The 14,828-nt window shown below is 44.9% G+C and overlaps 1 protein-coding gene across 7 annotated transcripts in view; it reads right to left on the bottom strand.

The window, feature by feature from the left end:
* The window catches only part of TGFBR3 (transforming growth factor beta receptor 3), a 205,384-nt gene that overhangs the window by 112,641 nt on the left and 77,915 nt on the right, over positions 1–14,828 (bottom strand). For all 7 annotated transcript variants that reach the window (XM_016922373.3, XM_513555.9, XM_009425129.5 and 4 more), the window contains exon 3: positions 4,675–4,859. In XM_016922373.3, coding sequence (XP_016777862.3) covers positions 4,675–4,859 — 185 coding nt within the window. The remainder of the gene's footprint in view (positions 1–4,674; positions 4,860–14,828) is intronic.

Here is a 14,828-nt window from a genome sequence, read left to right as displayed (position 1 = left end):
TAATGAAAGTATGTTACTGTAAACAAGCCTCTGATGGTGCTGTAACCCTTCTCAGGAATCAGGAAACGCCCTGAGCAATTAAACTCGGGAGTCCGAAAGAAGGGGGCAGCTGCATTTTACTTCAAAGTCAGAGGGTACTAGGAGCTGGTTTTCATGGGGATGGAAACCATGACACTGGTCCTCACTTGCTCTAAAAGATAAATCTGATCTCTCAGCATTGTTTATGCTCTTCTGCTGTCCTCTGTTGCCAGAAAGTCATTTTCCAGTTTCCTGTTCGCTTCCAAGGCTGTGGTTTCCGAAACCAATGATTACAAATGAGAGGTGTGTTCTCAGATGAAAAATACAATAGGTCTACTCTGACCTGAGGAGAACCCAGCAGGGAGGCCGATGACAAAACATTGCTTTGGTACTGAGGGCTTTTTATGTACTGTTGTAACAAGTGTGTTTCTGATACAAATTCTTTGCTGGCCTATAAAACTGTTCATCCAACTTAAGCGTTACTGTCTCCCTAAATCTTGTCAACCTGCTGCAGTTACTACTTTTGGGTGTAGGCTCTGTCACCGCCTCTACACAGGAAAATTAAAAATCTCTCCCCAGCTGAAGAACTTTAAGGTACCTGGGAGGTAGGAATTTATTAACAGTAAAATATTAGAGATGGGGTGATTTATAATAGATCTTGATACTGATCTTGCACCAATAACAAGCCAAGGGGAAATGGGGCTGATTTAGTAATTCCCTCACATTTAAGGATGACATCATGAAAACCAACTACTCCAGTCTTCAGTCATAGTCAATTACAGCTTGGAGCCAGCACGGTAATTGTTTTGCTAATTTGTAAGTAACGGCACTTATTTCATTTTGAAAAATATTTGCCTTTAATATTTGGTAGAGGCCAGGCGAGGTGGCTCACACCTGTAATCCCAGCACTCTGGGAGTCTGAGGCGGACGGATCACTTGAGGCCAGGAGTTTGAGACCAGACTGGCCAACATGATGAAACTCCATTTCTACTAAAAATATAAAAAATTAGCCGGGCACGATGGCATATGCCTGTAATCCCAGCTACTCAGGTGGCTGAGGCATGAGAATTGCTTGAACCCAGGAGGTGGAGGTTGCAGTGAGCCAAGATCACACAACTGTGCTCCAGCCTGGGTGACACAGCAAGACTCTGTCTCAAAAAAAAAAAAAAAAAAAAAAATTTGGTAGAGACTGCACAAAGGCTGCCTCTGGCCCTCCTACTATTACCCTCAAAACAGATCAGCTGTTATTTTTAGCATAGACCATATCATGACATATCTACAAAAACCAAGTTATCCATTGAAAATAACAAAAAGCATTAGGTGAGTTTAAGTTGAAGGAGTAAGCAATCTTGGTAAAAGTGAATTGAGCCAAGGTAAACTTTATAGACTAATTAGCATGTCAGCAGGTCAAATGGTTTTTTTAAATAGTTTCATTGAGATACAATTCCCATACCATAAAATTCACCCACTTAAATTACAATTCAACAGTTTTTAGTATATTCACAGAATTGTGCAACCATTAAAATTTTAGAACATTTTTGTCATCTCCTCCACCTTTTTTTTTTTTTTTTTTTTTTTTGTTGAGATGGAGTCTCACTCTGTTGCTCAGGCTGGAGTGCAGCAGCGCAATCTTGGCTCACTGCAACCTCCACCTCCTGGGTTCAAGTCATTCTCCTGCCTCAGCCTCCCAAGTAGCTACGACTACAGGCACCCGCCACCATGCCAGCTAATTTTTGTATTTTTAGTAGAGAAGGGGTTTCACCATGTTGGCTAGGCTGGTCTCAAACTCCTGACCTCAGGTGATCCACCTGCCTCGGCCTCCCAAAGTGTTGGGATTACAGGTGTGAGCCACCTCGCCCAGCCTCCACTTTTTTTAAAAAAACATGTAACGTTTAGCAGTCAACCTCCATTTCCTTCTTTCCCCTCTAGCCCTAAGCAATGACTAATTTACTTTGTCTCTATAAATTTCTGTATCCTGAACATTTCACATACATGGAATCATATGATATGTGGTCTTTGTGTCTGCCTTCTTTCATTTAGTGGATTTTCAAGGTTCATCCATGCTGTAGCACCTATCAGTATGCCATCCTTTTTATTGCTCAGTAACATTCCATTGTATGGATATACCACATTTTATTTACCCATTCACCAGAAGATGAACATTTGGGTTTTTCCACTTTTGGACTAATGCTGTCATGAACAGTCACAGACAAGTCTTTGTGTGGACATGTGTTTTCACTTCTCTCGGGTATATACCTAAGAGTGGAATTGCTGGGTCATGTGGTTCAAATGATTTTTAAAAACTGTTTGCACAGCTGCGGGAATGTTCTCCACAGTCATATGTCAAAAGAGTGAGCGATATTTAATCCTTATACACACCCATCTTACCATCCACAAACAATCTTTCATTCTCTCGTCCTGACCCTCATTCTGATGTTATCCTCTATGCTCACTTTGTATATGCAAACTACTCTGAGGTCTGCTGTATGTGAGCAACGCAGAGCCAGATGGAATCTCCAAAAATCAGTTATCCCAAAATCTTGTTTTCAAACAGTATTGAACTACAACCATCTAATTCTTAAAGGTCCGTCTGTTGTCTATTCTCAGAAGCATCTTCAAATCACTGGCCCAAAATCATACATATACTATACTAATATCGAAGGAGAATAATGTTCAGGTTTTTAAACAAGTTTGAGACTACCCTTTGTAGGCCCTCTTTCTTTTCTTCCTCACTGAACACACTATGTCCCTGATGCCAGCTAATGTTATGTATCCTCAGTACTGCCAGGTCCTAAAATGAATCCCATTTTGAATAACATAGTAACCAAGTGCAGGAGAGCTCTGCTGTCACTCCTTGAGGTATTTTTCTTTTGTTTCAGTAGTCTTACTCGAATTTGTTTTCAGAGTCAACAACAGTACTGCACAATTTAACATCAAGAATTTTCTGCTGTTGCTGCTTCTGTAACAGCTTGGACTTTCTTTTCCCTCTGAGTTCCTCTGAGAGAAGCATATATAAAATGAGTAATTGTCGCTGCTAAAGAATTGCTGGAGTCAGCAACGCTTCATAGGAGCTGCATTTCCTCCTCTCCTCCTTTCCCTCTCACCACAAACTCTCCCCCATCAGTTCAGAATTAAAGGCACATTACTGGGATAAAGAAATCTGACCTGAAATATGAGTTGCAGCAACAATGGCAAGCAACCAAGAGTATTAACAATAATTTCCAATGGTGCTGGAAAGGTTAGATGATCTGTCTTTGAAATGAGCCAACTCTGCACACGTTCATGAGATTAAAATCAGCTTGCTTTTCCTTAACATCTCGTGCTTCTCCTCTTCCTACCACCCCAAAAAGATGGGGTGGCTGAGGCACATAAACAAGTGGCTCTGGAAATTAACTTTCTTGACCAGAAGAAAGCTCAAAGATAAATTCCATTCTGCATTACTTTTCCTATACTTCACTATGATCAGGATTTTTTGTGGTTTCTCTCTCCCTGGAGAGCGAATACCTGAGTGATAACATTTCTGACACACAGAAGCTTAAAAACAGAAGGAAAGCACTCTGTGTTATCTTGTTGGGAAATCTGTACTCTTAAATGATGACCATTCACCCACAATCTAGGCCATTTTTGAGCCACAGGAAAGAGGAGGCCATTTCTCTCTGAAGATGATGACCTTGCACAAATAAGTTTTCTGCACCTGTTTTGTCACCTGTAAAATGAGTATAATTGTAGGATTCATGGAGTTACTGTATGAGTGCTTCGAACAGTGCTTGGCAGAGTAAATGCTGAGTAACTATGAGCATATATCTTTATCATCACCATCTCCGCTAATGTCACCGCCACCTTTGGGAAGCTGCCTAGATAGTGATAAGGAGCTATGCTCAGGGATTTTCAGGCAAGTACAAAGTACAGCCATCTTTATTCCAGAGTGTTCCCATTTCCCCTCACTCATCCTGCAGAAGCAATAAGTTCATATGACAAAGTAAAGAAAGAAGAGAGAGGACACAGGAGGAAATGGGAAAGACATTTCACAACAACAGAGAAAATGGTACCTTATTTGGTTTCTCACAATCATGTTTAAAAGATGAAATTATTATTATTATTTTTGAAACAGGGTTCCGCTCTATCTCCCAGGCTGGAGTGCAATGGCAATCATGGCTCACTCCAGCCTCGATCTCCCAGGCTCAAGCAATCCTCTTGCCTCAGCCTCCCAAGTAGCTGGGACTACATGTGCTAACCACCACACCCTGCTAATTTTTTTTTTTTTTTTAGTTTTATTTTTAGTAGAGATGAGGTCTTGCTATGTTTCCCAGGCTGGTCTTGAACTCCTGAGCTCATGCGATCCTCCCACCTTGGCCTCTCAAAGTGCTGAGATTACAGGTGTGCACCACCACCATGCCTGGCCTAAAAGTTGAAATTCTTATGAACGTTTTTTTCCAATACGGAGGGCCAGGAAATGGGGAGAGCCAACCAATTTCTAGACAGAGAAATCCTAAAGTTGCCCAATCCAGACAGCATCTGGTATTTTAAATCTGTTCTCTTATGTTCATACATGAGCTTCTTTTGTTGAACCCCAGAAGAGAAGAAAAGGACTTCTATCCAGAAAATCATCTCTGCAGACTCAGTGGCAGTGGGCTGAGAGCTGACACCTGCACCTACCTCTCTCTGTAGTTGGCCAGGCCCCTGGTCCGCAGTGCGGAGATTCAGGACATGCACCTCCTGTGGCAGCCCAGTTGTGCCTCTGCTGGCACAGCCTGACAAAACAGTGAAGCTCTCCATCAAGGCCTGGACAGGATGGGAGGCACTGACAGGTGACAGTTCACACAGTGCACCAGGCTCTGGACCTGCCAAGGGAATCACAAACACAAGCCACTCAGAAACAGCAATTAATTCTGCCCCAAAGGGGCAAGGGTGATCAAACCACTGCCAACCCACCAGAGATGCCTTTCCAGGTAAACTGTTCCAAGACTAAGTGGCCAAAAAGCTAGCCTATCTTCTAAAATCCCAATCTCTTAAACTTCTTTTGGATAATTTGGTATGTATTTGATTTTTTAAATTCCCTTTTGGACTCACAAGTCATGAATGCATTCCTCTGGGTAGAAGACACTTTCCATTTAACATTTGTGTTTAATTCCTTCTTCCCTCTTGGTAGAAAATCAGAGATAAAATAAATTGCTTAAAGTCCCAATAATGCTATACATAAATAATATTAAATACCTAAAATTGCACTTAACAAAAGTATAAGATACAGATCCTATCTTTTCAGAGCTTCCCTTTATTAGGGAAAGCAAAACAAACTTAAGAACAATACAGAGCAAGATGTAACATGTAGAGGCGATCAGGGCCAAAGCTGTACAGCAAAATTTGGGCCAGAGGTCAGAAAAATCCTCCCAAAAGAAGTAGGATCTGAGCAGAGCCTCAAATAGAAAAAGTAGAACGCTGGTCATACTTGGTTCCTGCTTCTTCATTCCCTCTTCCTCTAATCAGTCAAGCCTTAAATCCTAAATCCATCCACTCCTCTCCATCTCTACTTCTTTACCAACCCTAGACAATTACAAACCTTCCTGAACGGAGTCTGAGGACTCAAGCTCTGCATGCCACCTTCCACACAGGCACTGTCCACCTAACCTAGAGGCACTCAATGTTACGGGTGTTCCCAAAGCAAATGCCTGCCGTTGGCATCTCTGTGGGCAGTTCCTGTCCCTTCAGAACAGCTGCCCTACCAAATAAAGCCTGAGCTCCACCACAGAGCACAGGAGGCCCTTCTTGATCTAGCCCCTTCCTATGTCTCATCCCTCCCCACTCCACGTCAACTTATTTAAAGGTCTCCAGACACACCAGGATGTTTCCCAACTCCATGTCCTCATTCAAGCCTGCTTCCTTTACCCAAATTCCTCTTCCACTCTCACTCCGCCCCCACAACAAACATCCCAAGCTGAGGAAGGCTTTCTTTCTCTGCCCTCCCGCAATCCATCTGCCTGTCTTCACTACTGCATTTACATGATAGCCACTGGTGTACACATCCATCTTTATTGGTCGAATGTGACCTCTCTGAGGGCTGTGGGTACTCATCTTTGTATCCTCAGCATTCATCTGCAGTGCCTGGCATATATGAGATGCTCAAAAAACGTTTGTTAAATGTATAAATGAATCATTGAGAAAAAAATTGCCCCCTCTCAGATCAGTGAGTAGGGCACCATTCCAGGGACTTGGATTTGGCTGTAGGGAATAAGGGAAATAGGCTGCTACAGCCCTGACATCACTGCAGCCTCCTTTCACATTGGCTGGATTGATAGAGACATACCCAGGGGAAGAAGGAACTGGATGCTTACTCCTCACACACTTCTGTGAGCTTGGTGCTATTGTCTCCATTCAATCACCCAGGAAACTGGGCTGAAACATACAGTGCCCACTACACCACAACCTCCCAGATAGAACCCACGAAAAAGGCCTGAATGTACTCCAGTTTGTTCTTCCTGACTTCTAAATAATAAAGGTACTCTCCAGGGTTGCAAACAAAGTTCAGAACCAGCCAGTCTGCACCCAGAAGGAGACACCCTGCCTGGTGAGCCAAGTCTATTTCAGGACTTACAGAAATTATCTAGGCTGATAATAGCTATCTGGTCTGAAATGAAGTATGTGCCTTCTCAAATAGTCATTGCCACTCTCTGGACTGTGGCCAGCTGCTTTCTGAGAAAGCATAAGGTGGTGAAGGAAGATGGCCCGAGAGCAACAACAGAGGGTACTGACTGTAAATTCCCTGGAGCCCCTGGCGGGGTGCGGGGAAACCGTATGGGCAGGTGATCCCTCTGCTGCCCTCATCCCGCCCTCCTGGCCTCCGGCTTTCCCAGCCGCAGTGGGATGTCTGGTATACTTCACACCCAGAGCTTCAAGAAATTATCCTACTCCTACTCAATTCTGGGGACACACACTGGCTACAGCTACCCACACTGGGAAACCCTTCTGAACTGGTTGCAGAGCCTCCTGCCATGAATTTACAATTATCACAAATTAAGCACAAATAAAAATGCCTTTCAGTTCCATTCTTGTATGTGTGCAAAGCTCTGAACAGGCTGAAAACACATCTGCAAAAAGGCCTGCAATCTATTTGATCTGCCCTCCTCTGCATGATGCCACCATCACCCATTAAGATCTTCCTTAAATCACCATACTGCTCACCTCCACACTGGGGCAGGGGCAAAAACTCAATGGAAACAAATCAAATAATAAGGTACTCCCAAAGAGGGAGGGAACCAGTGCCAGGAAGCCTTCAGTGCTGAGGATGTGCACTTCTTGTCTTAGAGTCTATGCTCTCTGTTTTGCCAGAGTCCAGAACAGGGCAAACACCCTCTTTAAGGGCTAGAGCTCTAGCCATGGGTTGGTTATATGAGTCAGTCCAAGGTCAAAGAAAAGAGATAGCAATGCATGGGGCACACCCTGATCAAGTGCCAGGACAGCGACTCTTTACAGAGACCCACTGGAGGCCAGGTGCAATGGCTCATGCCTGTAACACCAACACTTTGGAAGGCCAAGGCAGGTGGATCGCTTGAGCCCAGGAGTACAAAAGCAACCTGCGCAATATGATGAAACCCCATCTCTACCAAAAAAAAAATGTATATATATATATATATACACACACACACACACACACACGCACGCATATATATACATATATGCATGCATATATGTATATATGTGTATATGTGTGTGTGTGTGTGTGTGTGTGTGTATATATATATATAAAAGCAGTTGTGGTGGTGCACACCTGTAGTCCCAGTTACTTGGGAGGCAAAGGTGGGAGAATCACCTAAGCCCAGGGAAGTCCAGGCTGCAGTAAGCCGTGATCACACTATTGTACTCCAGCCTGGGTGACAGAGTGAGACCCTATCTCAGAAAATAAAAATAAAAATACAGAGACTTACTTGGCTTGACGTTTAAATACACTCAACAGTGTGTTCCTGACCATCTGACACAATAGAGTAGTATTTGGTTTTCGAAGTTCCTCATAGAATTTTTTTCCCTCCAAGATTGAAAAAGAAAAAAAGCTACAACATATGATTAAACTATCCTTACACCAAAAAGACAAAAAAAAAAAAAACCAGGAATTATCTACCACCATCCCCAGGGTCATATAAGAAATGGTATCTTTAACAGTTCAGCATACAACGTAATAAGAGACACTGCTCGGCCCAGTGTGGTGGCTCATGCCGGTAATCCCAGCACTTTGGGAGGCCGAAGCGGGTGGATCACCTGAGGTCAGGAGTTCAAGACCAGCCTAGCCAACATGGTAAACCCCGTGTCTACTAAAAATACAAAAATTAGCTGGGCTTGGTGGCGTGCACCTGTAATCCTAGTACTCAGGAGGCTGAGGCAGAAGAATCGCTTGAACCCGGGAGGCAGAGGTTGCAGTGAGCCAAGATCGCGCCATTGCACTCCAGCCTGGGCGACAAGAGCAAAACTCTGTCTCAAAAAAAAAAAGAGAGAGAGAGAGAGAGAGAGACTGCTCCCATTTATTAAGTGCCCACTATGCAATGCTAGGTGCTGCACATCCTTCTGACACATTGCAAGGAAGCAGCACTAACCCCATTTTAAAGAAAGCAAAGTAAGCTCAATGTGCTTAAGTAACTGTTTCAAGGTTGCCCCAGTCACCCAAAGCTTCAGACTTGGCCCTCCTTGGGGCTCCCTCTCTCAGGAGGCAGGGTCCTGAAGTGCCCGGCCTTGCAGTAATCAGGGCAAGAGAGATGATGGTGCCCGTGGAGATGGAGAGAAGGGGACAGAGTTGAGTGGCCAGGGAGAGAATCCACTGGGTGAGGAGAGGGAAAGGGTGACCAAGCATTGTACGGTGAACATCCAGCCCAATGCCTGGGCTACTGTGCCAACACTTTCTGTGAAAATAAAAAAGTGGTCATAGATTTAGGGGTGAGATCTACCATTTTGTAACTTACTTTGAAATACCTCCCAAAAAATAAGATGGATTGACAGATGGAGAGATATTTGATAAAGCAACTATTGCAAAATGCTAATTGTGGAATCTAAATGTTCCCTGTACAATGGTTTCAACATCTCTACATGTTGAAACTTTTCATTAAAGAAAAGTTGGGAGAGGGAGGCAATGCTTATAAAAAAAATTAAGCCCAGAAATGCCTTAAGAAACCTTCCTCAAAAAGTGTGCCAGCATCACACTGCTGCTGAGAGAGCAAATTGGTATAATTTTTCAGTGGTATCCAAGGCCCCACAAAAGGTACATATCCTTTGACCCAGCAATTTCCCGCTAGGATTTTATCCTGAAAAACATAACTGGATAAGTTTGCAAAGGGTACAGAATGAACAAGTGAAAAAAATTAAGACTTAAGGGAGGGGACAAAAAGTCCCTGTGAAAACACCCAGGCTAAAGGACAAAGGTTAAACTCTAAGTATGGGGTAGAATAGTCCTCTCCTAAGAGAACAGACACAGTGTAGGAGTCAGGGCAGAGGGTTTCCTTTGGGTAAAAAACAAGCCTCTCTGGCCAAGAAAGGAAAGAGGCAGTGTGATTGTATGAAGTTTTCCTTTGAATATCTTGGAGAGACGCTCTTCTGCCACCAGCTGTTCCATTGCCGCCTTCCAGGTAAAATGCCTGCCAGGCCTTCCTGGAGTGCACTATCCTTTTTCCATAGATTTTCTCAAACACATCCATGGGTTCAACTCTCATCTCTTTATAGAAATGACTCCAGGCCATCTCAGACTTACTTATTTCTCCTTTTTTTCTTTTTCTTATTTTTTTTTGAGACAGTCTCACTCTGTCGTCCAGGCAGGAGGGCAGTGACGCGATCTCGGCTCACTGCAGCCTCCGCTCCCCAGGTTCAAGCGATTCTCGTGCCTCAGCCTCCCAGGTAGCTAGGATTACAGGCGCCCGCCATCACACCCAGCTAATTTTTGTATTTTCAATAGAGATGGGGTTTCATCATATTGGCCAGGCTGGTGTCGAACTCCTGGCCTCATGTGATCCACCTGCGTTGGCCTCCTGAAGTGCTGGGATTACAGGCGTGAGCCACCATGCCTGGCCCATACTTCTTTTTCTAAGCTCCAGGCCTGAATATTCAACAGCTCCTTCACCAACTACTTTTGTCTCATGGACACCCAATCTCAACATGCAGAACTCAGGATCTTTACCCCTCGTGCCTGTTGTTCCTCCTTCATTCCCTCCCTAAGTAAATGGCACCAGCCTCTTCCTACGTACACCTGGCACCAACCTGGGGGAGGTGCCCCAACATCACCCCTTCCCTCTCCTCACCCAATGGATTCTCTCTCTGGCCACTCAACTCTGACCCCTCCTCTCCATCTCCATGGGCACCATCGTCTCTCGTTCCCTGATTACTGCAAGGTGCTCTTAATTCTTATCTCCACCAAAATGTCTTCTATAGAGCAGCCAAACTGATCTTCTGAAAAACCCAAGTCTGATCCTGCTTTTCTCTGCTTTCAAAGACTTATCGCTCCATCTCTGCTGTCCAGATGAAGCCCCAAAACCTCAACGTGACTTACAAGGCCCTCCAAGATCTGGCCCTGCTTCCTACCACGGCCCCGTCTCTCATTCCTCGGACACCTGCTCCCGTGTTTTGGCCATTCTGGTGAAGCACAGAAGTGCTCGCTGTCTCCCTATAGCCATCGTTCTCCTTTCTCCAAGTGCCAGCTGGACACACAGCCACCCAGAACGAAAGCTATGTTTCCCAATCCTGCTAGCAGCTGGCAGCTTCCTGTATGAAGGGAAGGAGGTCAGTTCTTCTGCCATTTCCTTCTGACTGCTGGTTGGAACGTGGATGTAACGGGCAGCACTAGAGCAAGCCTTTGGGGCCATGAGACAGAGGCAGCATGCTGAGGAGCGCACAGCAACTGAGAAGCTACCTGGGTACTTGATGAACATGGAGCCACGGGATCAGCTCTGAACTGCTTTTTTTTAAAATAGGAAACAAATGTAAACTCTTTTTTTAATATAAGCCAATGTTATTTTGGGTTTTCTGACATTTGTAGCTTAACCTACCCGAATTAATGTACTTGCCTTCTTTTATTTCATCAGAAGTGCCAACCTTTGTCCCAAAGGAGCCTCTGAATAGCAAGGTTTCCTCCAGGAACACATTCCCCACCATTTCTGTTCCTTCCCACCACCATGGCCTGACAAACTCCTGCTCATTCTACTGATCTCTCAAGGAAGCTCCCCAAACCTCCCTCGCTGTGTTAGATCTGTATTTTTTCATACTCTCATGGTACTCTCCGTTTCTCTCCACAGCACTTCCTGTGATGAGATGTACATAATTATTTGTGCAATTATTGGTTTCACATCTACATGCTCCCAAAGACTGCAAACACCACGAAAGAACAGAACCCAACCACTCTGTCTGTTGCTGCCTGCCTCACCCCAGCACAGTATCTGGCACACAATAGACACTCAATTATCACTGAGAAATGGGGAAGAACCATGGGGTGATGCATGCTGCATGGGCTTTGTGCCAGTAAGGGACTGTCTGTCTCAGACTTCCTGCTTTCACTCTTTACCTGAGAGCCAAAGCCTCACTCTTATACTAAAAGGGGCAGAAAAAAAAAAAAACACCAACCATGAAATGAAGGAGGTGGCATTTTTGGTTGCTAAGAATCAAGTCCCAGTTGGGGCTTCCCCACCTTCAACTGTCACAGAAAGCAGGAAACACAAATCTGTTTTTGTCTTCTCTTCCCGGACACTCTTCTGGCCAATCCCCTCTCTCCAGGTGGCAGGACAATCCTCTATCTCTCCGTTGGCACACCACACCCCCAGCCTCATCCTGCCACTTCTGGGTCAGGCCCTAGCCTTCCTGTCCCTTTCCCTCTGCCACAGCCAGCTCATGAACTTGTCTCCCATCCTTCCCCCTTGGCCTCATAGTGGTTCCTTCCGCAATCTGTCTGCACAATGCCAGGGCCAGCTCCATTCAGGAAGGCTTCCACCTGGGAACAGCAAGATCCACCCCACAGGCTCTAGCACACGTGCCTGAGTTAACACAGTGGCTCAGATTCTCACTTGACCACCATGGGGCCCGAGTATAGCACCTCCCAGCCACGAAGGCTTGGAAACCAGGAAAACATGCTCCGAAACCCCATCTGACTCATCTGCTCACTTTTGTGGTGACCTGTGAGCTCTGGAGCTGCTACTGTAGGCCCTCACTGGCAGCCTCAAAAGGCTGGGAGTGTCTCCTGTGGCCACGGCTGAAAACCCACATCCCGTCTTCCCTACGCAATCTCTTCCCTGCAGTCAAAAGCCAAGTGAGTGACATGCTCTGATGATGCTCCTTATCAGCAGCACAGCAAAAGCTGTGTTACCACGTAAGGATCAACCAGGGCGTGGACGATGACGAAAGAACACACCTGAAAGCAACAATGCTCATAAGCACACACGCGTGCTCACTTCACACCATACTCTATCATGAAAAGGCATGTTGCAGATACTTCATCCAAAGCCTCACAGAAACTCTATAACCCACTATAAGTAAACTGTTGTGAGCCACACAGAGGTAGAATGTGTATTTCAGAAAAGTGCTTCCTGGCAGTAATGTACATATGGATTCACCTCCAGAGACAATCCTCACTGGTGCCTCCCAATCTGGATATTTCAGTTCATTCTGGGCATCTGGTATGTGACGAGTACAAGATTCCTTAAGGGTAGCTCCCAAAGAAATCTAACTTTTCCTTGGACTCAAAGTGTGAGCTGAGTTTAATCCTCCCCTGCTGGCTTACTCGAGAAATCTGATCTCAAAATCTTGCCGGGTGTCGTGTCTTGTTTGAACTGAAGTCAGGCTCTGCTCTTCTTTTTGGTACACTCTCCTCGGCCACCAGCACAGAGGCACAGACCCCTTCACCCACAAGATGCTACTTCTACTGACAAAAATATTTACTGACCTGAAGACAGCACAAATTCAAATAAACTCTGGTGAGAAACTCCCCAGGTGGCCCAGACCACGGCCACGCTGCCAAGGCCACTGCCAAACCAGCCTCCTTCACAAAGCAGGCCCCCACCGCTCAGGGGCTCAGCAGCTGGGCCACCTGAGGCCACACTGTGAAGCACATGGTGGCTCCCTGGGCCGCTGCTTTGTGTGAGAAGCTGGGGGTTAACTCTTCATATGTATGGTTACCATACCACTAGGGGCCACACATCTTGTACATGTTTCTGATCCTCACAATGCCACTGTGAAGACAGTGTTAATGCCCTCATTTTAGAGTGATGGGAAACTGGAGATCATGAGAGGCTAAGAAACACATCAGCAGGAAGTGGCAATAGGGGATTTGAACCTGGGTCTCTGAGACTCCAGCTCCAGACTTTTCCCCTGGCAGAGCACCACCTGCCTCTGCCTTGTACTTTCCAGTTCCTCGCCTCAGGACTGGGTGAACAGATGCATAGGCCAAATGTAAACATTCATTCATATCTACTAAAATAAAATAAACTGCTCGGTTCACACATATCACCTTTGGTTGACTTAAAAGACTTCATAAACTTAATGAAATTCGTTTCTCATTTTACCAAATGCCCTCCTCCATCCTTTTCACTAATGCTTGCTTATCTGGACACATGGGAAACGTTCCTAAGATCTCGCTATAACATCAATGTCTAAATTCCCAGTTCCACTTAAAGAAAAAAATCAAATGGACTCACCCTTTCATTATGTCCTTTAGCTGCAACACAGCATTCCAATCTCAGTTACAGAACCCCCACATCCCTGCTGGCGGTGGGCCAGCTCCAAAACTTGACAGAATGCAGACAAAGCATTTGGGAACAGATGCATTTGCTGCACAGACTTTAAATTTAATCAGTGCCAAAAGAAATTACTAATATCACACCTCATGCAACATGGACAAAAATACTGGCGGAGGGGGGTAATGTTTTGGAGAAGACATAGTAAGTAATTTTCACATTTAATAAATGTGATCCTCAAGCATTCTAAATACCAATGCATACCAAGTTGACACAAACATCTGGTACCTATTCCACATAATTTTCAGCACTCTGATTCCCCATATCACCCAGGGTTCTAATGAGGAGCGTGTGTTCAGCTGTAATAAAAGTGGTAAAGATGCAGAGGGAATTAAGGGGTAACATTATAGGCTGGGACCAAGACATCGCAGTGGGGAGATTTTATTCTAATGACACCATTGGCTAATAGGGTTTTTGTTATTGTCCCACAGGGAATTCTGAAATGCTGTCAGCTGCAAAGAGGGACAAACTCCCACAGACTGTGGGACTGGGTACTACAGGATCTATTCTGCCCTTGGGCTGAAAATCCTTTCTACCCCCATGGGATGCAAGAATCTGTAAGAAAGGGCACCCAGGATGATTTCTCAGCCAATAGCACTGCCTCACTTCAATCGAGCTTCATGAGAAGGAATGTTACCAACACAGGATATGACGCAAAAACAAAGCTCCAAGAAAAAAACACCTGGAATGCCCTGAGCTCACAAACACGCCTGACGTGTACATAACATATGCTCATGTTTGTACCATCTCAAATTACAATTCATTGGAACTACAGCGCCTTGGGGATGGAGTGGTGGAATGTACCACCATTAAACTCCAAAGAGGGCCCTTCTACCACAGCTCCTACCTGGGTTTTTCAACAATAAAACCTGGCTTCAGGCTGAAGCTTATCCCTAGTAGGAAAAAGGTAGACAAGTCCTAAAACTTGTAATTTGGATTTCTCAGGGGGAAAAAAACTAGATTTTTCTACAGCACAACTCTTAGGCATATCTTATCATGGTTTCTTTCACCCTCCAAGCAAAATCTACATCCAAACCTTCCTCCTAACAAACTAACCCTCTTCCA

The sequence above is a fragment of the Pan troglodytes genome, chromosome 1, assembly GCF_028858775.2.
Source record: "Pan troglodytes isolate AG18354 chromosome 1, NHGRI_mPanTro3-v2.0_pri, whole genome shotgun sequence".
Taxonomy (NCBI): domain Eukaryota; kingdom Metazoa; phylum Chordata; class Mammalia; order Primates; family Hominidae; genus Pan; species Pan troglodytes.
The sequence above is the reverse complement of the archived record's forward strand: the minus strand, read 5'-3'. Positions and strand labels throughout refer to the sequence as shown.